This window comes from Jaculus jaculus, chromosome 3 (genome assembly GCF_020740685.1).
Source record: "Jaculus jaculus isolate mJacJac1 chromosome 3, mJacJac1.mat.Y.cur, whole genome shotgun sequence".
Classification (NCBI taxonomy): domain Eukaryota; kingdom Metazoa; phylum Chordata; class Mammalia; order Rodentia; family Dipodidae; genus Jaculus; species Jaculus jaculus.
Genome location: NC_059104.1, coordinates 165,379,931 through 165,404,553, shown reverse-complemented (window position 1 = coordinate 165,404,553; position 24,623 = coordinate 165,379,931). Strand labels below are relative to the sequence as shown.

At 42.8% G+C, this 24,623-nt stretch overlaps 1 protein-coding gene across 1 annotated transcript; it reads right to left on the bottom strand.

Moving 5' to 3' along the window:
• Positions 1 to 88: 88 nt before the first annotated feature.
• On the bottom strand, positions 89 to 24,517 carry Clns1a (chloride nucleotide-sensitive channel 1A). The gene is made up of 7 exons (XM_004656242.2): positions 24,303 to 24,517; positions 12,775 to 12,911; positions 8,357 to 8,458; positions 7,673 to 7,780; positions 6,266 to 6,439; positions 4,522 to 4,611; positions 89 to 791 (listed from the first exon to the last, which is right to left on the bottom strand). The coding sequence occupies exons 1-6, from the start codon at positions 24,425 to 24,427 to the stop codon at positions 4,544 to 4,546; spliced, it is 714 nt and encodes a 237-aa protein (XP_004656299.1). The 5' UTR covers positions 24,428 to 24,517; the 3' UTR covers positions 89 to 791; positions 4,522 to 4,543.
• Between the last annotated feature and the right edge of the window lie 106 nt (positions 24,518 to 24,623).

Sequence of the window (24,623 nt, the reverse complement as noted above, 5' to 3'; positions counted from 1 at the left end):
AAAAAAAAAAAAACAAGCAAACAAACCCAAGCACTTCCATTAATGGCTTTAGTAAAGAACAAGAAGAACAAGAACACGAACACAGTGGTATAGAAAAGCTAGATTTATTTATTGAACTATGACAAAGACAAAACATTATCATTAGGAGTACTTTGAAGACGTCATCAGATTTCTTGTTCTGTGACAGAAAGCTAACCTAAGAGGTGGATGTTCAAGGGGATAACCTGGGAGACCCTAAGAGCAGGCTGGCAGGACAGGCAGGAGCAGAAGCAGCCGGAAGCCCTTTTGCCGGCGTGGCTGTCAGGATGGCATTTCCCCAGGGCCTAATTAATCAATCTCACCCTTATCTCTGTGGAAAATGACACAAGCTGATGTCTGAGACCTCTGCCTTTTCTCTAGGGGGTAAGGAGTTCTTAGCTGCAGAGAGGCATCTGAGCTCCAGCCTCTCCTCCCCGCACCCGGGCACCCCCACCCCCACGCTCCTGTGCGTTTCACCACGTAGACACGTGTATGTACAGCGGAGGCAAGAATTAGAGGGCTACTCAAAGCACACCTAGACTCAGGAAGTTTGAGGGTATAGGATAAACTATAAATACCCCCTTGGTTAAATTATTCACCTTTGTTAATAAAGGTCATAGTTTCTTCTGCTGGTGACAGCCTGCTGCCTCAGTGTCATTTGTCTTGAGAAAGAACTGGTTTAAGTGCGTTTTGGAGAAGGAAGAAAGCCTTTCATCAACACTACTCCAGAGTGGAAGAGGCACCAAGCTCTCTCCTACAGTTACCAGCAGAATCTGAAAGACAAGAAACACGCTTATAGTATCAATAATACCCACTACTTTCAATCCTTACAACAACCCTACTAGATGGCCATTATCATCCCCATTTTACAGATGAGGAAACTGAGCATAAGTCCGTGCCTCATCCAAATGCACTCAGCCAGTGAATGTGGTTAAAGCCTTAATTTCACCATTCCTTTTTTTTAAAATTTTTTTTATTTGAGGGAGGTGGGGGGTTAGAGAAAGAGAGAGAGAGAGAGAGAGAGAGAGAGAGAACAAACAGGTACACCAGGGCCTCTACCACTGCAAACAAACTCCAGTCACATGCCACATTGTGCATTTGGCTTACACAGGTACTAGGGAACTGAACCTGGGTCCTTCACAGTCTTCACAGGCAAGCACCTTAACTGCTAAGACATCTCTCCGGCCCTCTTTATCTTTTAAAGTCAGGCATGGTGGCGCACGCCTTTAATCCTGCACTTGGGAGGCAGAGGTGAGAGGATTGCTATGATTTCAAGGCTACCCTGAGACTACATAGTGAATTCCAGGTTAGCGTGGGCTACAGTGAAACCCTACCTTAAAAGAAAAATTCCTCCCTGAATTAACAAAATAGCTGTGCCATTGCACACCTGGTATTGGCTAGAATGAGACCCCACCTCAAAAAAAAAAACCAAATCTTAAAAAAAAAAAATTCTATTTACTGGGCTGAAGGAAGGGCTTAGCAGTTAAGGCACCTGCCTTAACTAGAACCCACGTAAGCCAGATGCACAAAGTGGTGCATGATTGGGAGTTCATTTGCAGTGGCTGGAAGCCCTGGCACATCCATTCTCTCTCTCTCTGCCTCTTTCTCTCTCTCAAATAAATAAATAAAAATGAAATATTAAAATAATATTCTATTTTTTTTATTTATTCAAGGGAGAGAGAGGCAGACAGGACTTCACCATTCCTATGCCTTCCTCTTCACCCCATCACAGACACTGAAGTTCCATTATTTTGAAACTAGTAATGGTTGCTAAACACTAATCTTTGTTCATCCTTTAAAAGACATACAATTAAAAAAATTAAAACTATAAACATTGCTTGAAAATCAGGCCAACTCCTGAGATGAAGAACAAGAATAAATTTCATGAACACAGTGTCTCTCTGCCTCTAAGCAGAGAGCATTACAGTGAATGGAAAACAAACTACCAGCTCATCAGAAAACTTGTGGTTATTTTATGGTTATTTCACAATTACAAAGAATCCTAAGAACCCTTGCCAGGGACTGGTGTAACATCCCATTTGTGTAAGTGTTAGTAACAGGCCAAGTGAGTTTCTCATGATCATTATTAATGGAATGCTTGATGTTCTCCGAACAGTCTATTTTTCAAAAAGAAATTTGTACAAGCCAGATACCAAAACTTGTCTTCTAGTCCAGTAAAACTGTTTACAAAAGATGGCCACTGAGCTGAAAAATCAACATTAAAGACTGTGGTGACAAGCACAGGAAGATGAGTTATTGGTACCAAAGGTTTCCATGAAGCAGAAAAATAAGGTTAGTGGCAGCGACAGCTGGAACTGTGAGCTGACAATTAACAGAGCATCAATGACAGGTAGAGGGGAGACATGTAAAATGTGGAAGTAAGAATACTGATGAGAAGAGAGAAACCACAGAAGTCAGGGATTTTTTTTTTTTTTTTTTTTTTTGCCCTTGCCAGTTCTACTAATGGGCCCTGACAGGAAAGCAGATCCATTATCACAACTCATGATTCACATGAAAATCAATACTAGATTTACAGTGGCAATAATTTGGAGAGACTAGAATTTTAAAAGGTTTATTTTCAACATAATATGGAACAGGGGTACAAGAGTTAAAATTTTTAACTACAGAAAACAACATTTCAAGATCAGGACTGAAAATCTATTCCAGAAGAAAAAAATATATATTTATTTTCCTTCAACCCTCCCCCACCTTTTTTCTCCAGAGGATTGAACACAGGGCTTGGAGCATGTCAAGCAAGTGCTCTGCTATCAAGCCACACTCTTTGCCCCTGAAATATTCACTGCAGTAGGGAAAAGTGAGGGCACACCAACCTAACTGGATGACTGATGGAGGTAAGAGGTCAAATCAAGATAGATATCTTGCCATGCTTTAATAAAGAGAAAGGACTGAAGGGCGGTGCTTAAGATTGGAGACAGCTGCGCTTAAGAAGACAGTGCTCTTCTAGGGGGGAGAGAGGGCCAAAAGGCTAACAGTGTGGACATTTCACAGTTGATAAGTAAGGACTCATACGGGTTCTAGCCCTCCTTCTCTATAACTAGCTACATGAGCGTCAATTACCTGACACATTGCACAGATTAAATACTGAAGCTAACAATGCATTTCTTTTTTCTTCAATATTTTATTTTTATTTATTTATTTGAGGGAGAGAAAGACAGGCGGAGAGAGAGAGAGAGAAACAGAGAGAATGGGCATACCTGGGCCTCCAGCCACTGCAAATGAACTCCCAAATGCATGTGCCACCTTGTGCATCTGGCTTATGTGGGTCCTGAGGAATTGAACCGAGGTCCTATGGCTTTGCAGGCAAGCGCCTTAACTGCTAAGCCATCGCTCCAGCCTAATAATGCATTTCTACAGTAACAAAGTAGTAAACTGGGTGTGGTGGTACATATCTGGAATCCCAGTACATGAGGTGGAAGCAGGAGGATCAGAAGTTCAAAGTCATCCTTGCCTACCCAGTGAGCTCCAGTCTGGACTGGGATACATAAGACCCCGTCTAAAACAACAACAAAACCCACACAAAGTAGCAAACACTCAGAGACAACTTAAGGCAAAGCTGACTAGAATGTGCCAGGAGAGAAAACTGGCAGAGAATCTCTGTATCAGTCATAAACAGCAGGTAGCAAACTATTTGCAAACATGATGGTTTTTGAATAACTCTGTGGTTTGGCAAATCGGCCTTAAGGTACCCAGGACCTCAGCTGTCCCCAGAAAGGACGCCCATGTAAAATTACAGCAAGCAGCTTAATCCCATTTGTAGTTACTTCTACTCCCTCCTCGGATGGAAGGGCAGCAAGGAGCTGCAGCAGATCATGACCACGAACATGTAAGGGCTCAAATACTTCAGGTGAGAAAGGGCCACACAAGGGCAGACCAGGACATGACCTGAGGCACTCTGTCTTGTGAACCCGCAGGGAGGCCTTTCTGAACCACTGGCTACTATCAACCACTAATCTCCTCATTCACTTAGGTCTTTTGCATCTATATACTCTCAATTTCTAGTGCACGTGACAAGCATCAAAATGTACAGCAGATGTTAAATGAACACTGTCATGTTTGCAGATTCTGATTCCTTAGGGTAAAAGAATAATTTCAATAACTTTACAGATGGAAGTGTGTATATATATTATATATAATATGTGTGTGTGTGTGTCTGTCTGTGTGTGTGTATATGCAAGAGAGAACGAGAATTGGCACATCAGGCTTCCAGCCACTGCAACTGAACTCCAGACACATGCGCCATCTTGTGTGCCTGTGCAACCTTGCACACTTATGTCACCTTGTGCACCTGGTTTACATGGGACCTGGAGAGTAGAACATGGGTCCTTAAGCTTCACAAGCAAGTGCCTAAGTCATCCCTCCAACTCAATGGACATCATTTTGTAAACTGTTAAACTTACAGAGTTCTCCTGAATTATGAAAATAAAAATTCTTCATTTCATATGATTTTGAAGTTCATGACAAAGGAGAGAACAAGCTACTCACCTTGTAGCAGCAGTACTCGTTCTCAGTGATCCACATCTGCGTCCTCAAACTGCCCAGCGACAGCTGGAGTGGTGTCCACCTCCATGCCATCTGAACAGAAAAGGAATGCCTGAGCACACAAAGCACTTCAGACAGGTCAAGATCTGACGAGACGCTGGTGCCCTCTGCTGGTAAGACTTGGATTTTCTTTTGTTTTATTAAGATAGGGTTTCCTGTAGCCCAAAATGGACTGAGTTTCTAATCCTCCCACTTCAGCTGTATCATAGACATGCATCACCATAACCAGCTACCACCTCACTAGGCTGTTTTTGTTTGTTCCCCCTGTCCCTTTTTTTTGTGTGTGTGTGGAAAATTAAAGTATCCAAGAAGACAATGAGAAAGGAAAATGTGTGAATTTAGGTCAAGTTTAAAAATTAGTCCAAACATCTAGCGTTTACTTTGTCAATTCTCAACATCAACACTAAAAAAAAAAATCCCTAGTAGAAAACCTCTCTCCCCTCCCACTCTTTTGTTCAAGGTAGGGTCTCACTCTAGCCCAGTCTGACCTGGAATTCACTATGTAATCTCAGGGTGGCCTTGAACTCATGGCAATCCTCCTACCTCTGCCTCCCAAGTGCTGGAATTAAAGGCGTGTGTGTGCCAGCCACCACAGAGCTCCCCATTCTTTATAGACAGGATCTTGCTCTATTATAGCCCAGACTTGCCTCTTAAGTGCTTGGATTAGGCCAATATGCCTGGCTGGCAAGAACTTTGCAATGTATTGAGCATCAACCATTCACACACTTCACAGCTCGGTGCTGAGTGTTTACAGTTAAACATTATTCAAGGCATATGGTTGTACACTCAAAAAGCCTGTAACACAGCTTGGGGAAAAATAAGCGTATTGAATTTATTTCCATTTTTTTATATATATTTGCAAGCAGAGAGAAACAGAGACAATGAATGAATGAGTGAATATGGGCACACCAGGGCCTCTGCCTGCTGCAGACAAACTCCAGATGCATGTACCACTTTGTGCATCTGGCTTTGTGTAGGTACTAAGGAATCAAACCTGGGTCATCAGGCTTTATAGGCAAGTGCCTTAACTACTAAGCCATCACTCCAGTCCATTTCCCTGTTTTTCTTATCTCACTTAAAAGGTGGTGGGGCCAGGCGTGATGGCACATGACTTTAATCCCAGCACGGGGGGGGGGGGGGGTCGACACAGAAGTAGGAGGATCGCCATGAGTTCAAGGCCACCCTGAGGTTACATAGTGAATTCTAGGTCAGCCTTGGCTAGAGTGAGACCCTACCTCAAAAAAAAAAAAAAAAAAAAAAAAAAAACAAGCAAGCAAAACCGGGCATGGTGGGGCATGCCTTTAATCCCAGCACTTGGGAGGCAGAGGTAGGAGGATCACTGTGAGTTTGAGGCTAGCCTGAGACTACATAGTGAATTCCAGGTCAGCCTGGGCTAGAGTGAGACCCTACCTCGAAAAACAAACAAACATATGTATGTATATATACATATATATACATATATATGGGATGACTCAGTGACAGAGTACCTGCTTATCATGCGTTCAATCTCAGCACTACAAATACCAATAGAGGGGAAAAAAATCTGACCACAAGCACAGACTATTTTTATAGTTGGTGGGAGAACATTCTCATTCTGTATCATTCTACATTTGCTTCCTACACTATGAATTATGAAATTTCCTTGTTTTCTTTGCTTTTGTTCACTATTAAGAGAAAGAATATTCACCTTCATAATCTCTTACTGAATCTTCTGTCCGGACTCCAGCCATATGATACTGGCTGCTCACAGACTGAGAAAGCATTCCCTCTAGTCTCTCCAGTGTGGCTTGCCCTTCTGCCGTTAAGTGGGAGAGTCCTTCTTCATAGGTGTAAAATGTAGGTATATCCCCTTGTCCTTGTTCTAAACAAACAGAAAGCTTTTAAGCACTTATACAATAATTGGAAAGGAACAAAACAGATAATAATGCATTTGTTGAAGACATAAAGGCTTCCATAAAAATACTTCCAACAGTTATTAACAAGGTCAAGAAGCCCTCAAGGTGGGACATTTACAAATGAATACAAATTAATTTGATATTAATTTGCATTAAAGCCTATTTAAAATTAATGTTTTTTTCTTTAATATCAAAATCCTGAAAATATGGCTGGAGGGATGGCTTAGCAGTTAATGTGCTTGCCTGCAAAGCCAAAGGACCCAGGCTCGATTCCCCAGGACCCATGTCAGCCAGATGCACAAGGGAGCACACACATCTGGAGTTTGTTTGCAGTGGCTGGAGGCCCTGGCACACCCATTTTCTCCCCGCTCCCTCTTTCTCAGTCAAATAAATAAATAAATAAAAATAAAATATTTTAAAAATTCTGAAAATACAAAAAGGCCCAAACATTAAAAACTACTAAAAAATCTTAGAAAGTTGAGACATAGTTCTGCATGTGAAAAGGAATCCCAGAAATGAAGATGTTGCAGGCCAGAAACTGAGTATATATGGAGGCAAGGTTAGATACCCAGCCTGCAGAAGACCAGTGGGGAAAAGCAAAGAGAACGGCTTGTGCCTCAAGCTCCAAGAAATACATATAGCCGGGCATGGTGGTACACACCTTTAATCCCAGCACTCGGGGGAGGTGGGGAGGAGAGGTAGGAGGATCCTCATGAGTTCGAGGCCACCCTGAGACTACATGGTGAATTCCAGGTCAGCCTGGACCAGCCCTCAAAAAGAAAATCTATGTATGTATGTATGTATATATGTATGTATATGATTTAAAAAAAGGTATGACCAGCCTTCTCAAGGTGTAGAGGTAGCTTGTTCGCTGGGTAATTACCTCAGCCTAGATGTTCCTGGCTAACCACTGTCTATTGACCATTTTCTTTCCTTTGTTTCAATTTATCCATTGTCTCCACTACCTCCTTAGTAACCTCTTACTTTTTCCTTCAGATTTGGGAAGTCCATTCATTTACCCAGGTTGTCTGCTAAAAGAGCCTAGACACAAACTGTGCCACTACAGTCATTCATTTTTATTCACAATCACCTTACACTGGTTACTTACGAAGATACAAAAAAACTTTTTAAGACTCTGTCCTTAGCACAAACACATGCTTGAAAAGAAACTTAAGCCAACAGCAGCTTTGATGACCAACCGTGAGCTTCCACATCATACTCTTCCCCATCATAGTCATCGGAGTCCGAGTCTTCGGGGTCGGGATGCAAGGCCTGGCACTCACACATGGCCGCGAACATCGCCTCCACTGAGCAAGAACATTCAACTGTAACTAACTGTTTCCAGAGTGCAGTAAAATTTTGTCATAAAAGTAACTACCAGTGCAAATAAATTTAACAGGTAGACAAGAGGTATACTAGGGTTAACAATGTTTATAAAATGTGCCAAATTCAAACAAGATTGATCCCCACAAGCCTGATTGATCCCAAAAGTGCCCGAGGCAACGGACAAGTCACAAAGATATTACTGGGATTTCTTTATAGGTAGTTGGACTTTTTAAGAAAAAGCATCAGAGTCCTTAGTCACTGATCAGGACAAAGGTCCTCTCAGCTGTCAAGAACACTGTGCAGTAATTTTATTATTTTCCACTTTGGATTTGCTTCTAACAAGCGAGACTCAGTCAGTATAACTAACCAGAGTCCACTCACACATACAGAAGTGTCATGGTGTCTACAACATTCTCACTATATTCGCAATTCTTCATATTAATAGGCATCTGGTCCTCAGTGAGTTTACAGATGCTAAGATGTGTGTGAATCAATGGCGGGGGGTGGGGGCTGCTTGGTACATAAAGAGAAAAGATCAATGCCACAGAAACACTCACATGCTGACTTATCACTAGGCACAAATCTAAACTCAGTAATGGGCTCAGCATCATCATCACTGTCTTCCTCGTCTTCATCAGAAAGAGATTCTTTTGATTCTTCTATGAAAGGAATAAAAACAGCATCTTAATAATATTTATTTGGCATTTTATAAATAAGACGCTAGATCTGGAAGTGGCAATGTGTGCCTCAAATTCTTGCTACTGACAGGTGGCAGCAGGTAGCCTTAAGTTCAAAGCCAGCCTGGGTGATGGGCAAGACATTCTCTCAAATAAATACATAAAATTAAAAAAAAAAAAGCTAAGAGTATTTATTAGAGAAAGAAAATGTATTGATATACCTGAATATTGCAGTTTGTCTTTTTTTTTTTCCCTCTGAAATAGGGTTTCACTTTAGGCCAGGGTGACCTACAACTCACTCTGTAGTTCCAGGCTGGCCTCTAACTCACACAGATCCTCCCACCTCTCTGCCTCCCAAGTGGTGAGATTAAAAACATGTGCCACCACAACCAACTTGCAATTCAATTTTTATTGACGGTTATTTTAGAACTAAAATAGGTCTGGGGTTGTGGCTCAGGAGTTAAGCACCTGCAATTCCTTGCTAGGACACACCACCAATTAGAGATTAGAAAATTAAAGTTCATGACAATGAAGGATGTAGATAAAAATAAAAATGTTCAAAGATAATTAGGGCTAGGGATCAGTGGTAGAGTACGTGTTTTGCACACACTAGGGCCAGGGGTCAAGTGCCACGACTGGAAAAATGAACCAATATTCATATGTATTTATTAACACAGATATATTTAAAAACGAAATGAAAAGGCTTGTGCAGAATTCATGATGCTACTTACATTAAAAATTTGAAAACAAAATCATTACACTGGTTATGGGCAAAAACATATCCAGGCAAAAGCATAGGCAGGAATTCCGGACACAAATTACCTTCATATTTCTTCTTTTTATTTAAAAAATTTTAATTTATTTTTATTTAAGAGAGAAAGAGAGCGCGTGTGTGACAGACAGAATGAGCCCTTAGCCACTGCAACCGAACTCCAGATGCATGGGCCACCTTGTACATCTGGCTTATGTGGGCCCTGGGCAATAGAACCTGGGTCCTTTGGCTTTGCAGACAAGTGCCTTAACCACTAAGCCTTCTCCCCAGCTCCACACACCCCCAAGTACTTTTTTAACCTCCATATTTCTTGAATAACAGGGTATCGGATGACATGAATAGCCATATAAAATAGGTTTCAGGGGTTGGGCAGATGGCTCAGCAGTTAAAGGCACTTGCCTGCAAAACGTACTGGCCTGGGTTTTAACTCCCCAGTACTCATGTAAAGCCAGATGCATAATGTGGCACATGCATATGAAATTTGTTTGTGGCAGCAAGAGGCTCTGATGTACCTATATCCACTCTCTCAAATAAATATTTTAAAAAGAGCCAGATTTCACTGTTAATAAGGTAGTTTATGTTAAAAAATTACAGTAATTGGGCTGGAGAGAGAGCTTAGTTGTTAAGGTGTTTGCCTGCAAAGCCTAAAAACTCAATGTTTAAATCTCCAGGTCCTATGTAAGCCCGACACACAGTTACGCAAAGCACACAATGTTGCACAGGCACACAAGGGGACACACACATCTGGAGCTTGTTGGCAGTGGCTAAAGGCCCTAGTGTCCCCATTCTCTCTCTCTCTCAAATAAAAGATAAGGGGCTTGGGGCTGGAGAGATGGCTTAGCAGTTAAGGCATTTGCCTGCAAAGCCAAAGGACCCTGGTTCAATTCTCCAGGACACACATAAGCCAGATGCACAAGGGGGGGCGCATGCATCTGGAGTCCCTGGTGTGCCCATTCTCTCTTTCCCTCTCTCTCCCTCTTTCTCAAATAGACAAATGCAATTTAAGAAAACTAAGGGGCTGGAGAAATGGCTTAGCCATTAAGGTGTTTTCCTGTAAAGCCAAAGGACCCAGGTTCAACTCCCCAGGACCCATGTAAGCCAAATGCACAAGGGGCACATGCATCTGGTGTTTGTTTGCAGTGGCTGGAGGCCCTGAGTGCCATTCTCTATCTGCCTCTTTCTCTCTCCAATAAATAAATAAAAATAAATTTATTGTAGTTATGAAAACTAGTAAATTTATAGTAGGTATTAAATAACTGAATTTTTTATTACTCTATACCTTTCTACATGTTTGAATCATTTTATAATGAAAATACAGGTGAATAAAATACTTAAAATTGACTCTAAACATCAAAACACCACCATGTGGGCATCTGCTGCTTCACTCTTGCCATCATGGACTGAAATATCTCTGAAACTGTGAGCAAATAAACAACTTCTCCTTGTTTTTGCCAGGCGTTTTTTTCCCTAATATTTTATCTACTTTTTTTTTTTTTAAATGTTTTGGTTTTTTGAGGAGGTAGGGTCTCGCTGTGGCTCAGGCTGACCTGGAATTCACTATGTAGTCTCAGGGTGGCCTCAAACTCTCGGTGATCCTCCTACCTCTCCCTCCCAAGTGCAGGGATTAAAGGTGTGCGCCACCACACTTGGCTATCTATTTATTTATGAGAGAGAGAGAGTGAGCGAGCACAAGCAAACAAGTGAGCACGCGCACACGAATGGGTGTGCCAGATCCTCCAGGCATGGCAAACAAACTCCAGATGCATGTGCCATCCTTGTGTATCTCTGCCAGGTGTTTTGATCACAGCCATGTAAAAAGTAATTGATAAGAGATGGTGAGTGATTTTGTGTCTGATACCTCATTAGGAAGGTTTAACTTACCTAGATTGTTATCTATCTTTGAACCTTTCCCAATAGCACAAATTTGAAATATTATAACAAGAATATTTTTGCTTTTCATTTTTACTTTTAATTATTTCAGAAACAGGAAAAGAGAGGGAGACAGAGAGAAATGAGGAAGGGAGAGAGGGAAATGGGGAGGAGGGAAGGGGAGAGAGAGAAAATATGAATACGGGTGTTTTAGAGTCTTTCACAGCAGCAAAATCAAGGCACATGTGCCACTTTGTGTGTCTGGCTTTATGTGAGTAATGGGGAACCCAGGCCAACTAAGCTTTGCAAGCAAAAGTGTTTAATGGCTGAGCCACCTCTTCAGACCCAAGAACATTTTAGCTAAATTAGCAATTACCATTTAATGAGTCAAATCTTGACAAAGGTCTAAAATTTATAGGGTTCACCTTAAATATAAATGATTATTAAATTAAATATAAATTATCCTAAAACCTCAAATTATTTGTTATATATGACTTCATAGAAAAGCAATCCACTATGTTATAGGTAAACAACTTCACTAGATTCCATGAATCTTTACAATTATCTCCAACAGCAAAACTTGGGAATCTTGGGCTGATGAGATGGTTTTGCAGTTTAAGGCACTTGCCTGTGAAGTGTAAGAATCTAGGTTCAACTCACCCAAACCCACATAAGCCAGATGCACATGGTAATGCATACATCTGAAGTTTGTCTCCAGTGGATAGAGGCCCTGACCATTCTCTCCCTCTCTCTCTTTCTAATAAATAAAAAGAAAATGCTTTTTAAAAAGTTAAAATAAACAAACAACAACAAAAACAACAAAAAACCCAGAGCCTGGGTGGTGGCGCGCATTTACTCTGAGAATACAGAGTAAATTCCAGGTCAGCCTGGGCTAGAGTGAGACCCTACCTTGGAAAACAAACAAAAAAACTCTTGGGAATCTTTAAGTCAGGCTTCTAAACTTTGCACCACTGACGTTTGTATGGGGGGTGGGTAGGTGGGGGCACTGGTGTTCCCTTGTGCATACTGTAGGATGCTTGGTCAACAGCATTCTTTTCTCTCCAATCAAAATGTCAGTGCAAAATGGGGGCGGGAGAAGGGGCAAAAAGGGTTGAGTGGAGATATGAAGATTCTCCCCATTCATCTGTTGATGGAGTGTAACAAAACATAAACAGTTTTATCTTAAATTTCCCAAAGCACAAAATATACAGACTCAAGTCTCTAAGGTGCCTTTACAAGAAGGGAATAAGCAGTTAGTTCAAAGGGAAAACCAGAAACATATGTCCATAAAACAGAACTCTAAATGCAAATACATAGAATACAAAAGGCAAACACACATAAATGTCCACTATAAGAAGTCAAGAGCCCATATTATTTTATATGCTTAATTTCAGTTAATACACTAACATCCAAAGTTGTTAGTGCTTGAACAGTATGCTGATTTGTCAACAAAGACTGCTTTCTACATGAACAGGGAGGCACATGCCCATAGTTCCAGCTAACTGGGAGACAAGGCGGGACAGTAACTCAAGCCCAGGAGTTCAGGGTCCACCCAAGTTCCACATCCAAGTCCATCACAAAACTAATTAAATAAACAATACTTTCTAGAAGATGCTTTACTACCGAAGGAAGCACTAGGTGAATATGCCATACCTACCTCCAAATTTGGCATTCACCATAACATACAAATGCTCTCGTGGATAGGCGTTTAGGTCCCTGGAGACTGCGTGTAAACTAATGGTGGGGTATTCCAGTGAGAATCCTAATCCAGAACCATCTAACCAAGACAGGCGGCTGAAAAACACGTTTTAGGTAGATTATTTTTAGGAATCAAATTCCAATTAAGACCTTAAAGGTTACAAAAGTTCAGCCTGGACAGTCTTAAGAAAATTGAGCACCAGTAACTGAATTTCCTTTCAGATATATAACAGCTTCTTTTCCTTCAGTTTTTAAAAATGTTTTATTTTTATGTATTTATTAGAGACAGAGTCTTTCGAAAGAGAGAGAGGACAAGAGAGAGAGAATGAGGTGTACTAGGGCCTCCAGCCACTGCAAACAAACTCCAGATGCATGTGCCACCTTGTGCATCTGGCTTATGTGGGTCCTGGGGAATCGAACCTGGGTCCTTTGGCTTTGCAGGCAAGTACCTTAATCACTAAGCCATCTCTCCAGCCCTTCTTCAGTTTTATAAGTAGTTTTGCAAGGTGATTTTTCCCAAGTCACTGGTGTGTTTTTATGTCTTTTATGCTTGCTTATTCTTATTTGGAATATCTTTGTAAATCTTCTCATCTGATTAAGTCCTCCACAACTCCATTATACATTTTTTTTGGCATGTGTGGTGTGTATGCATACATGTGTGGAGGACAGAAGTTGATTTCTAATGTTTGTCTCTATTGCTTCCACTTTTATTCATTACGACAGGTCTCACTGAACCTAGAGCTCAGCGATTTAGTTAGATTAGCTAGCCAGTGATCCTCAGGGATCCCCAGTCTCCACCTCCCCAGCACTAGGATTAGAGGCCCATGCCACAATGTACACGGGCTTTGAGGATTTGAACTCAGGTCCGCATGCTTGTGCAGCAAGCACTTTACTCACTGAGACTTCTCTCCAGCCTCAAATCTCCTTTTAACTACCACAATCCACACTGATCTCTCCTGCTTGTAAGCTGTACTAACACTAAGTAGCATTCCATTAGCACTTAACTCTGTGGTAATGAATCTCCTATCATTGCTCTGATACCTGAAGGAAAAAATCTAACATGTCACATTCCATCATTTAACACTCTTGAGAAACATTAATATAGTGCTGAATAGGTAGGCATGCAATAGATAACTGATAACCAACTTTTCCTTGTTTTACATTATAACAACATATACCTGAAATGGTTATGATTACAATCATAAGTCAAAAAAATTATCTTGAGAAGCTGGGAGTGGTGGCGCACGCCTTTAATCCCAGCACCCGGGAGGCAGAGGTAGGACTGCTGTGAGTTCGAGGCCACCCTGAGACTCCATAGTGAATTCCAGGTCAGCCTGGGCTAGAGTGAGACCCTACCTCGAAAAAAAAAATTATCTTGAGAGACAAATTATATTTTCCATTTACTACCAGCCTTAAGAAAAAAGCCACAGATACCTACAACTACTTTCCCTTAAAAGTGGTGAAATGCAAATATTTTATTGGTATAACAAAAAAACATACTACCAAAATCAGTATGTTGAGTTTTGATAGGCACTCTCTAACTGTACCCTAGCAGGAAAAAAAAAAAAGTGAGCAAAAAGATGCTTGGAGGGGCTCAGGGTCCATTGCAGAAGAGGTGGCGGAAAGAATGCAAGAGCCAAAGGGGAGGGGCACCACTCCTTAGGATGCAACTGCCCAGACAGAAATTGGCCTCGATACCCGTGACCTAGCAATACCTTCAAAAGGCCCTCATAATAGGAGAAAAAGACAATGACATCAAAATAAAAGAGAGAGTAACAGAGAGAGGGAGGGGATATGATGGAGAGCAGAGTTGTGAAGGGGAAAATGGGGGAGAGAAGGGAAATATCATGGTTTATAAATACAGAAGTTGTCAAAAAAAAAAAAAAACACTAAAAAAGGCTGGGGAGATGGCTTAGCGATTAAGGCATTTACCTGCAAAGCCAAAAGATCCTGGTTCAATTCTCCAGGACCCATATAAACCAGGTGCACAAAGAGATGCATGCGTCTGGAGTTCGTTTGCAGTGGCTGGAGGCCCTGGTGCATGCCCATTTTCTCTCTCTTCCCTCCTCTTTCTCAAATAAATAAATAAAATACTTAAAAAAATTTAAGAACATGCTCAGAAGTAGAGTGGGCAGGATCCTGATGAAACCACAAAAATGTTAACTAATAAAATTAAGGCAGTACAGTGTTAACTCACAGCTGGAAGGAGACTAGGAATGGCATCAGCTTCTTTTGGAGACAACCAAAATGTTCTAAAATTGATTGTGGTGATATGGGCAAAATAAAAGCAATCAAATCACACACTTTAGGCAGGTGTGTTGTATGTTAGGTGAAGCATGTTGACAAAGCTATTTTAAAAAGGAATGTCATAAATAAAATCCACTGTTTTGTGCAATTAATTACAGTAATAAGTTTTCTTTAAAAAGTTAATGCATGCCAGATGTGGAAGTGCATGCCTTTAATACCAGCACTTGGAAGGCAGAGGTAGGAAAATTACTGTGAGTTCAAGGCCAGCCTGAATAATGAACAATGAATTCCAGGTCAGCCTGGGCTAGAGCAAGACCCTACCTCAGAACCAAGAACAACAACAAAAGAAAGTAATGCAGTAGCAGTCCTGCATTCCCTTCATTTCCCCTCTCTACCCTTCTCTTTCTCCCCATTCCTTTTGTTTCTTTTCACTAAATCAGGGCCTCCTGATTTAGCCCACATTGGCCTCAAACTTCCTGTGTAGCCCAGGCTGGCCATAACTCTTAATCTTCCTGCATTTTCCTCAGAGTCCCAAGTGCTGGGATTACCAACTATGCTCTCCTGGTACAACTTTAACCAGCACAGTGTGAGGACTCATGCCTTAACTCCACGTTGCAATCAGGTTCGCATTGCTGATAGAAATCACCCAAGCAAGAGCAGCGTGTGGGAAAAGAGGTTTATTTTGGCTTACAGGCTCAAGGGGGAAGCTCCACGATGGCAGGGACATCACCCCCTGGCCCACATAAGGTGGACAACATGAACAGGAGAGTGTGCACTAGCAAGGGGGAGCTGGCTGTAACACCCATAAGCCTGCCCCCAACAACACACTGCCTCCAGGACATGGTAATTCCCAAATCTCCATCAGCTGGGAACCTAGCACTCAGAACATTTAAGTTTATGGGGGAATGCCTGAATCAATGTACCACATTCCAGCCCTGGCCCCCATAAACTGATAACCATACAAGATGTAAAATGCAATGCATTCAGCCAACTTTAAAAGTTCCCATGGCTTTTATCAAGTCCAATGATACTCATACATCCCCACAGTCCAAGAACTTTTTTTTTCTTTTTTGAGGTAAGGTCTCACTCTAGCTCAGGCTGACCTGGAATTCACTCTGTAGTCTCAGGCTGGACTTGAACTCTCAGTTATCCTCCTACCTCACCCTCCTGAGTGCTGGGATTAAAGGTGTGCACCACCACACCTGGCAAGTCCAAGAACTTTTAACTGAGCCATAAAACCAAACAATAACCTCAAAAAGCCCATAATGGCCAGAATAAACATTCACACTGCAAAAGATGGCCAACAATCAGGGCAAACATCAAACTCTGTAGCTTCAAGTCCAACAACTCTAGTCAGTGACAAATCTCCAAGCCTGATAATTCTAACCAATTCTACCCCTATAGCTAGGCTACTCACAGTCTTGGAAAACTTCATCTGGGGCGGGCAGCTCTCCTTGACAGCCATCTCATGGTCCTGGCATCTCCACTGCAACCCATAGTTCATCTTCATGGCCCCATGGGGTCTCCATGCAGGCATCCAATAAACCTGCTTCACATTGCCCATGGCCACTTCCAAAACAACAAGACCGGCTGCAAACTCAATGACCCTCTCTTTCCTGCATTTCTTATATTCCACAATACCAGGTAGGGTGCTAATTTGTTAGTGGTGGTGGTGGGGGACACAAAGCAGACTTAAAAGAACAGGACACTCCTTGAGCACTCAGGCCCCATTAAGAGTCTACATTCTTCCTTTGCCCTAGTGCAGGTCAGCTGGCCCAATCTCAAAGGTTGTAATCTCTCAATTGCAACTGAACAGACATCTGTTCACCCAAAGATTTTTCTTTCTGTGCTATATCCCTCTGCTCGCACCAGTTCATTTCCACACACTGCAACCCTGCACAACTTCTTAGGACACGGGCGTAACAGCAAGCTTTTTACACAAACTGCCTCTGAGCCAATCCAAGCAAAGCTCTTTTTCACCCTCATAAGCCAAACTTCACAGTCCATAGTTCTTACAGCATTCAAATCAACTCTGACCAAAATAGTCCATCAAGCTGTACTTACAGCCCTGGAAGGTGTCTCTTAGGCCAAGGTTTCAAATCCTTCCACATTCCTCTTGAAAATCAGCTCCAAAAGGCCAAAGCCACACAGTCAGGTGTCTAGCAGCAATCCCACTCCTCCATAACACTTTACTGTTGCAGTCAGGTTGACACTGTTGGTAGAAATCACCCAACCAAGAGCAGCTTGTGTGAAAAAAAGGTTTATTTTGGCTTACAGGCTCGAGGGGGAAGCTCCAAGATGACAGGGAAAACAACAGCATGAGCAGAGGGTGAACATCACCCCCTGACCCACATAAGGTGGACAACAGGAAGTTGTCCAAACACTAGCAAGGGGAAGCTGGCTATAATACCCATAAGCCCACCTCCAACAATACACCATCTCCAGGAGATGGTAATTCCCAAATCTCCATCAATTGGGAATCTAGCATTTGGAACACCTAAGTTCACGGGGGACACGTGAATCAAACCACCACACTCCAGCACTCTGGAAGCTGAGGCAGGAGTACTGCTACGAGTTTGAGACCAGCCTGGGCTACACACAGCTTCAGGCGACCCTAGGCTATAGGTGAGATGCTGTCTCAACCAACCAACCAACCAACCACCCACCCACCCACCCACCAGAGATAACCACAGAAGGAAGAACTCCTTTGGCAGGAACAATCACAGCATGACATTATGAAATTATTCATGGGGAGTGCAAAAGGAGGCTGAATTCTACACTTCAGTCCCCCTAGAAAATCAGTGTTTAGCAGTATAATAAAAATGCATAATGTACAACCCTCTTATCAAAAGCAAAGGCAAAATATTAGACTGTGGTGCTAAATGTAAAACTCTGAAAACAGTAAAAATTACTTAACCATATACCTAAAACAAAGCAGGGGCCAGGGAGATGGCTCAGCAGGTATGAATTCTTGCCACAATCATGAGGGCCTAAGATAGCCTGCGTCTGATTCCCCAGCACCCATGTAAACATACAGCTGGGTGTGGCCATGCACTAAGCAGAGCTTGTCGGTCAGCTAGTCTGACAGTGGGGAGGAGGAGCAGAATCCAAACATCAAAACTAAGGGTTCAGTGAGAAACTCCACCTCAAGGAAACACATGGATGAGCAATAGAGGTCAGCAGACATTCACCTCTGGCTTCTGCACACGGGACACGTACATCTGCATACATAACACTGCATACACCACAAACACATCATATACACACAAAAGCAAAAATCCACTCATTTGGAAATTTTTTCTATCCACCAGGCTTACTTAAAAAAGAAAACAGGGCCGGGCATGGTGGCATACCACTTTAATCTCACCACTGGGGAGGCAGAGGTAGGAGAATCTCCATAAATTCAAGGACACCTTGAGACTACATGGTCAGCCTGAGCTAGAATGAAACCCTACCTGGGGGCGGGGGAAGAAAACAGGAAAAAAAGATGGGCGTGGTGGCGCTTGCCTTTAATCCCAGCACTCAGGAGGCAGAGGTAGGAGGACTGCCATGAGTTCGAGGTCACCCTGAGAGGACATAGTGAATTCCAGGTCAGCCTGGGCTAGAATGAGAGCATACTTCAAAAAATAAATAAATAAAAATAAATGAATACATAAAAAGTGAAAAACCTTGAAAAGCAAAGTAAACAAAGCTCTAGGAATTACATCCCAGAATGACTCATCCCCACTGGTTGCAAAAGAAGGGGTTTGTTATGCAATCAGTGTGTTGCATGCACTGCTGCTTCTGAACACTGAATAGGCTCGGTGATCATAGGAACAGCCTTACTGAAAAGAATCACTTTTTAAAGCAAATAAGCAGCTCCTATCTCACCTCCAAAATCTCCTGACATGATTACAATTAGAAAAAGAACATTCCAGTCTCAAATACCCAATATAATTTCAAATATCTAGAGCAACAAAACTTTAATGACTCAAATGGGAGGTGGAAAACCCACATTGATGTAAACACAGGATCAGTGCTGATCAAATTATGGCCTTTGGTTTAAAGCACATAATTGCTTTGTGGTTTCTTACTGCTGCCAGCAAGCTGTCTCCAACATGGCATTTTCCATGAAGCCCTCAGAGAGAAAGGGATTCTCCACACTATAGAAAAAATTCTACACTTAAAAGGAATACTTACTTGACCAATAAATCCCAATTGGGATGGGGGAGGCTGTATGTGTATGTATCCATGTGTGTGGGCACGCGCACATGTGGATGTGCATGCATGTCTGGGCATGCGTAGGCCAGATGTGACCATGGGTGTCTGTCCTGATCACTTCCCTCTCCATTTTATGGAGGCAGGTTCTCTTATTTGAACCCAGAGCTCACTGACTGGGCTCATCTAGCTAGCCAGCTTGCTCCAGGGATTTCAGCTCCACCCCTCACCACTGAGACCACAGGCAGCCACCACACCCACAAGGCTTTTTACATGGGTGCAAAGGACCTGACCTCCAGTTCTCATGCTTGCATAGCAAACACTTTACCTAATGAGGCATATCCCTAGCCCAAGTTTTGATTTACTTTTTTTAAAGTTTTTTTTTTCTCATATATTCTAGAAGAAAAGCCTTCCAAAACCACAATATACCCAGTTCATAAAAAAACAAACAAACAACAACAAAAACCATACTGCTGGTCATAAAAGCAAAGACAAGAATTAGAAAGGTAGTAAATACATAGAAAATTGTTTGGTGGACTGGGAAGATGGCTCAGCATTTTAAGGCACTTGCTGGCAAAGCCCAGTACTCACATAAAGTCAGCCACAAAAAGCGGCACAACTACCTGGAGCCTGTTTGCAGTGGCAAGAGGTCCGAGCATGCCCATTCATTCTCTCAGATAAATAAATAAATGTATAAAAATAACACTATTTTAGCTAGGTGTGGTGGCACACGCCTTTAATCCCACCACTCAGGAGACACAGGTAGGGGGATCACTGAGTTCAAGGCCATCCTGAGACTATACAGGGAATTCCAGGTCAGCCTGAGCTAGAGTGACAACCTACCTTGAAAAAAAAAACCCAAAAATACATATAAATAGATAAAAAATAAAACTATTTTGCTAAACTCTGATACTTAATAAACAAGTGTCATCAGTATTTTTATTTCTTATTTCTGGCATGGGGTTAAAAAACAGGACAAGAAGGTAAAAGATCTTGAATTTGAGGGCTGGAGAGATGGCTTAGCGGTTAAGTGCTTGCCTGTGAAGCCTAAGGACCCTGGTTCGAGGCTTGGTTCCCCAGGTCCCACGTTAGCCAGATGCACAAGGGGGCGCACGCGTCTGGAGTTCGTTTGCAGAGGCTGGAAGCCCTGGCGCGCCCATTCTCTCTCTCTCCCTCCACCTGTCTTTCTCTCTGTGTCTGTCGCTCTCAAATAAATAAATAAAAAATTAAAAAAAAAAAAGATCTTGAATTTGAACTGGCTTATTTGGTTTAAAATTAATTTTAGGGGCTGCAGAGATGGCTTAGTGGCTAAGCGTTTGCCTGTGAAGCCCAAGAACCCCTATTTGAGGCTCAATTCCCCAGGAGCCATGTAAGCCAGATGCATAAAGTGGCGCATGCACCTGGAGTTTGTTTGCAGTGGCTGGAGGCCCTGGCACTCCCATTCTCTATCTATCTGCCTCTTTTGCTCCTTCTGCCTGTGGCTCTCAAATAAATAAAAATAAACAAAACCCTACTGTTAGAAAAAAATGATTTTGTAATGAAATTAAAAAGGCATTATTTCTAAGTCTAAATTACCTATTTTTAACTTAATTACATACTTTGTCTGTTTAAATTACTTATTTTGAATTATTTATGCCTCTGTATCTTCCGTATTTGGAAAAGATGTTAACTTCCTATGAAAACTAAGTTAGGAAAATCAGCCTGGGCATTTTATATCTCTAAATACACACTGAAAGCCAAACCTGACACCAAGGTTTCTTTGGCTAAAGCCCCACAAGGCTTCCCCAAAGGTTACAGTATTAGCCAAGCTCATGGACAAGTATGGCATCTCTTGCTCTAGCTTTGTATCTCTTTCCACTTTCTCCTTCAGTTCCTCACATGAAGAACTGCTAGACTGCGTGTATATGCATATGGCATGTGTGTAACAGTAATTCTCTCTCTCACACACACACACACACACACACAGATTTCCACCTCTGCATCTGAACGCCCTGTTTCTTCGCGTCAGAACACTGCCCCCAGGCTCCAAACCAGTCACCCACTGTCAGTCATCATCTGTCATCTTCTTTAGGAAGCCTTGCCCACTACTGAAATCCACCATAAGTGGCCAAGAACAAAAAGTGGGATCAGGCAGAGGAGGTAACAAAAGAGGGGTGACTAGAAGGCTGGGCGTGGTGGCGCACGCCTTTAATCCCAGCACTCAGGAGGCAGAGGTAGGAGGATTGCCGTGAGTTCAAGGCCACCCTGAGACTACAGAGTTAATTCCAGGTCAGCCTGGACCAGAGTGAGACCCTACCTCGAAAAACCAAAAAAAAAAAAAAAAAAAAAAGAGGGGTGACTAGAGATGCACAAGGTGGAAGGTGGATACGTAGGTGTTGGTTTAATTATTCTTTTTTAAAATTTTTACTTATGTATTGGGAGGGTTGGGGAGAAAGACAGGGAAGGAGAGAATGGGTGCACCAGGGCCTCCAGCCACTGCAAATGAATACCAGATACAAGTGCCACCATGTGCATCTGGGTTACATAGGTTCTGAGAGTTGAACCTGGGTCCTTAGGCTTCGCAGGCAAGCATCTGAACAGCTAAGCCCTCTCTCCACCCCCCAATTATTCTTTAAATTAAATACATGTAACTTGATTTTTTTTGATATGTATTTTATAAATGTTTCTTTAAAATTTTGTGTGTTTACTTGTGTATGAGCACGTCAGGTGCTCTTACCTCTGCCAATGAATACCAGACACCTATGCCACATTTTGCCTATGCCTTGCCAGGGTAGTTTTGGAACTGAACACAGGCTGGCATGCTCTGCAAGCAAGTGCCTTTAACCACTAACTCATCGTCCCAGAACCCCCCAAATGTTTTGTTTTGGTTTTGGTTTTTCGTGGTAGGGTCTCACTCTGGTTTAGGCTGACCTGGAATTAACTCTGTCATCTCAGGGTGGCCTTGAACTCATGGCAATCCTCCTACCTCTGCCTCTCAAGTGCTGGGATTAAAGGCGTGCGCCACCACGCCCGGCTAGGTTTTTGTTTTTTGAGTTAAGGTCTCACTCTATCCCTTGACCCGGAATTCACTACGAATTCACTATGTAGTCTCAGGTTGGCCTTGAACTCATAGCAATCCTCCTACCTCTGCCTCCCAAGTGCTGGGATTAAAGGTGTGTGCCACCACACCTGGCTTTTTTTTTTATTAAAGAAACACAAGAGATCCACTAGTGAAATTTTAAAGAAAAAAATAGGCAAGAACATAAAATGAGTTATACACTTCCTGAATGTGATAACTGTGCTATAGATGTTCCACTTCTTTAGAACTCTATAGTAAGGTATGGACAGGTGTTGTGAAAACGTGACTGTAATTCCCAAACAGCTCAAGAAGTGTGGGAGAATATTAAGTTAATGGCTCTTTATAGCAGCATACCAGTATCAGTAACATTTGCATCTTGTCTTTACACTTGAAACTTTTCAAAATGCAAAATCAAGTATAGAATCCTTTCAAAAATGGAATATTAAAAAAAAAACAGAGATGTGATTAAAAAAACAACTGCTCTAGCCAGTATCACCCAAGATCTTGTTAATATTTACCAGATACTTTTCAATTTAATATTTGACTGCTCCAGTTTTCCAGTTCTCCTCTCCTGTGACCCACCTCTCAATGCACATGGATTCAAGTTCCTGTGGTCGTTCCTCTTTACTCCCACCAGTATAGGTTAATACTCTAATGGTTTCCAAATCTCATCTTAAAATTTTTTTTTTTAATTTTTTATTTTATTTCTTTGAGAGAATGAAAGAGGCACACACACAGAGAATGGGTGAGCCGGGGCCTTCAGACACTGTAAATAAACTCCAGACACATGGGCCACCTTGTGCATCTATCTGGCTTACATGGGTCCTGGGGAATGGAACCTGGTTTGTTTGGCTTTGCAGGCAAACACCTTAACCGCTAAGCCATCTGTGCAGCCCCAAAGCTCTATCTTTGTTTTTTTGGTTTTTCGAGATAGGGTAGTGCTGGGATTAAAGGCATGCGCCACCACGCCCGGCTTCAAATCTCTATCTTTGGATACCACTCTCCTAGACACTATTCCACATATAACCAAATCAAACTCACAACCTGCCCTTCACTCCAAATTTGCTATCCTGCTTATCTATATTTCCTATGTTAGACTAGACAAGCACCCAAGCTTTGCCCAATGCTAAAACTTTTCTCCAAACCGAGTTCTTTACATTTTCTATGCCCTGGACGCAGTAGTAGGCAGAATTTTGGCAACCAAAATCTTGGTTTCTTGGTGTCATGCCTGTGAATATGTTGCTGGATGGTGGAAGGTTATGAATCAATTGACGGTGAAAACAGGGAGACTATCTAAGCAGACACACTGGGAGCATATGAACTTTTTAAAAGCAGAGGATTTTCTTTGTCGGTAGACAAAAATAACTTAGTGAAAGCGGAAAACAGATTCTCAAGTACAGGAAGGACTGACTGTGTCGTTAGCTTGGATGTTGAAGGGGCTGCAAGTCAGATACAGAGGGAGTTTAACTTTAGATGGTTTACGACACGTCTACCTTTATATCACTATTAGTACAAGGTGTTCCTGGTGCCAAGAGAGGCATTCATTCCATTTGGGATCCCCAAACGGGAGTCAGGTATCCCTAAATGCACCCCTGCGAGGGGGTCGCGGATGTTCCGCCCCCCAACCCGCGCCCAGATTAGAACAGCCGACACCCTTCACCCTCTGCACTGAACCGACATAATTCGGCGCGGGGGAAAACATCTCTTTCCTAAAGTCCTTCGCAGAGCAGCCAGGCACACGGGGCCCGAACGGGGCCCCGCCTGTTAAGGCAAAAGCTTTAAAACGTGACCACGCGCCAGGCCTCCGGCACACTCGTCGGTTAAAAGAAAATAAATAAATAAATCACAATCCGGGAGGATACAGCCTGCGTGCAGGAGTGGAGGGGGGGGGGAGACGGAAGGGTCGGGGCGCGAGCATCACCGCCTCGGCCCTCAGCACACGCCCAGGAGCAGGAGCAGGAGTGGGGGGGGCGCGGAGACCCTACCTCTCGGCGATGTAAAGGGTGCCGGTGCCGAGTCCCTTCCCGTTCAGCACGGCCTCGGTGTCTGGCTGCTGCTGCCGGAGGCCTTCGGCCGGCCCGGGCGGCGGGAAACTTTTGAGAAAGCTCATGGCCGGAGGAAGCACGGACAAGCCAGGAGCCGTGGGAGTTGAGCACTACAAGACGTCCCGGCTCGCGCGGCCAGCCCGACCCGGAAGCAGTAGCCCCCACCCCGGAAGGACAACTTCCGGCCTCCCGGAGGGCGCTCTCTCTCTCGACCATAGAGACGGGACGGTCTAGGAAGCCGGTCCGGAGGTCTGCGCCGCA

Coding starts and splice junctions, on each gene's coding strand:
- Clns1a (XM_004656242.2), bottom strand. CDS start 24,427: ATGAGCTTTCTCAAAAGTTTCCCGCCGCCCGGGCCGGCCGAAGGCCTC. Junction 12,912..24,302: donor ACCCTTTACATCGCCGAGAG/GTAGGGTCTCCG, acceptor CGTGTTTTTCAG/CCGCCTGTCTTGGTTAGATG. Junction 8,459..12,774: donor GGTGAATGCCAAATTTGGAG/GTAGGTATGGCA, acceptor TTCCTTTCATAG/AAGAATCAAAAGAATCTCTT.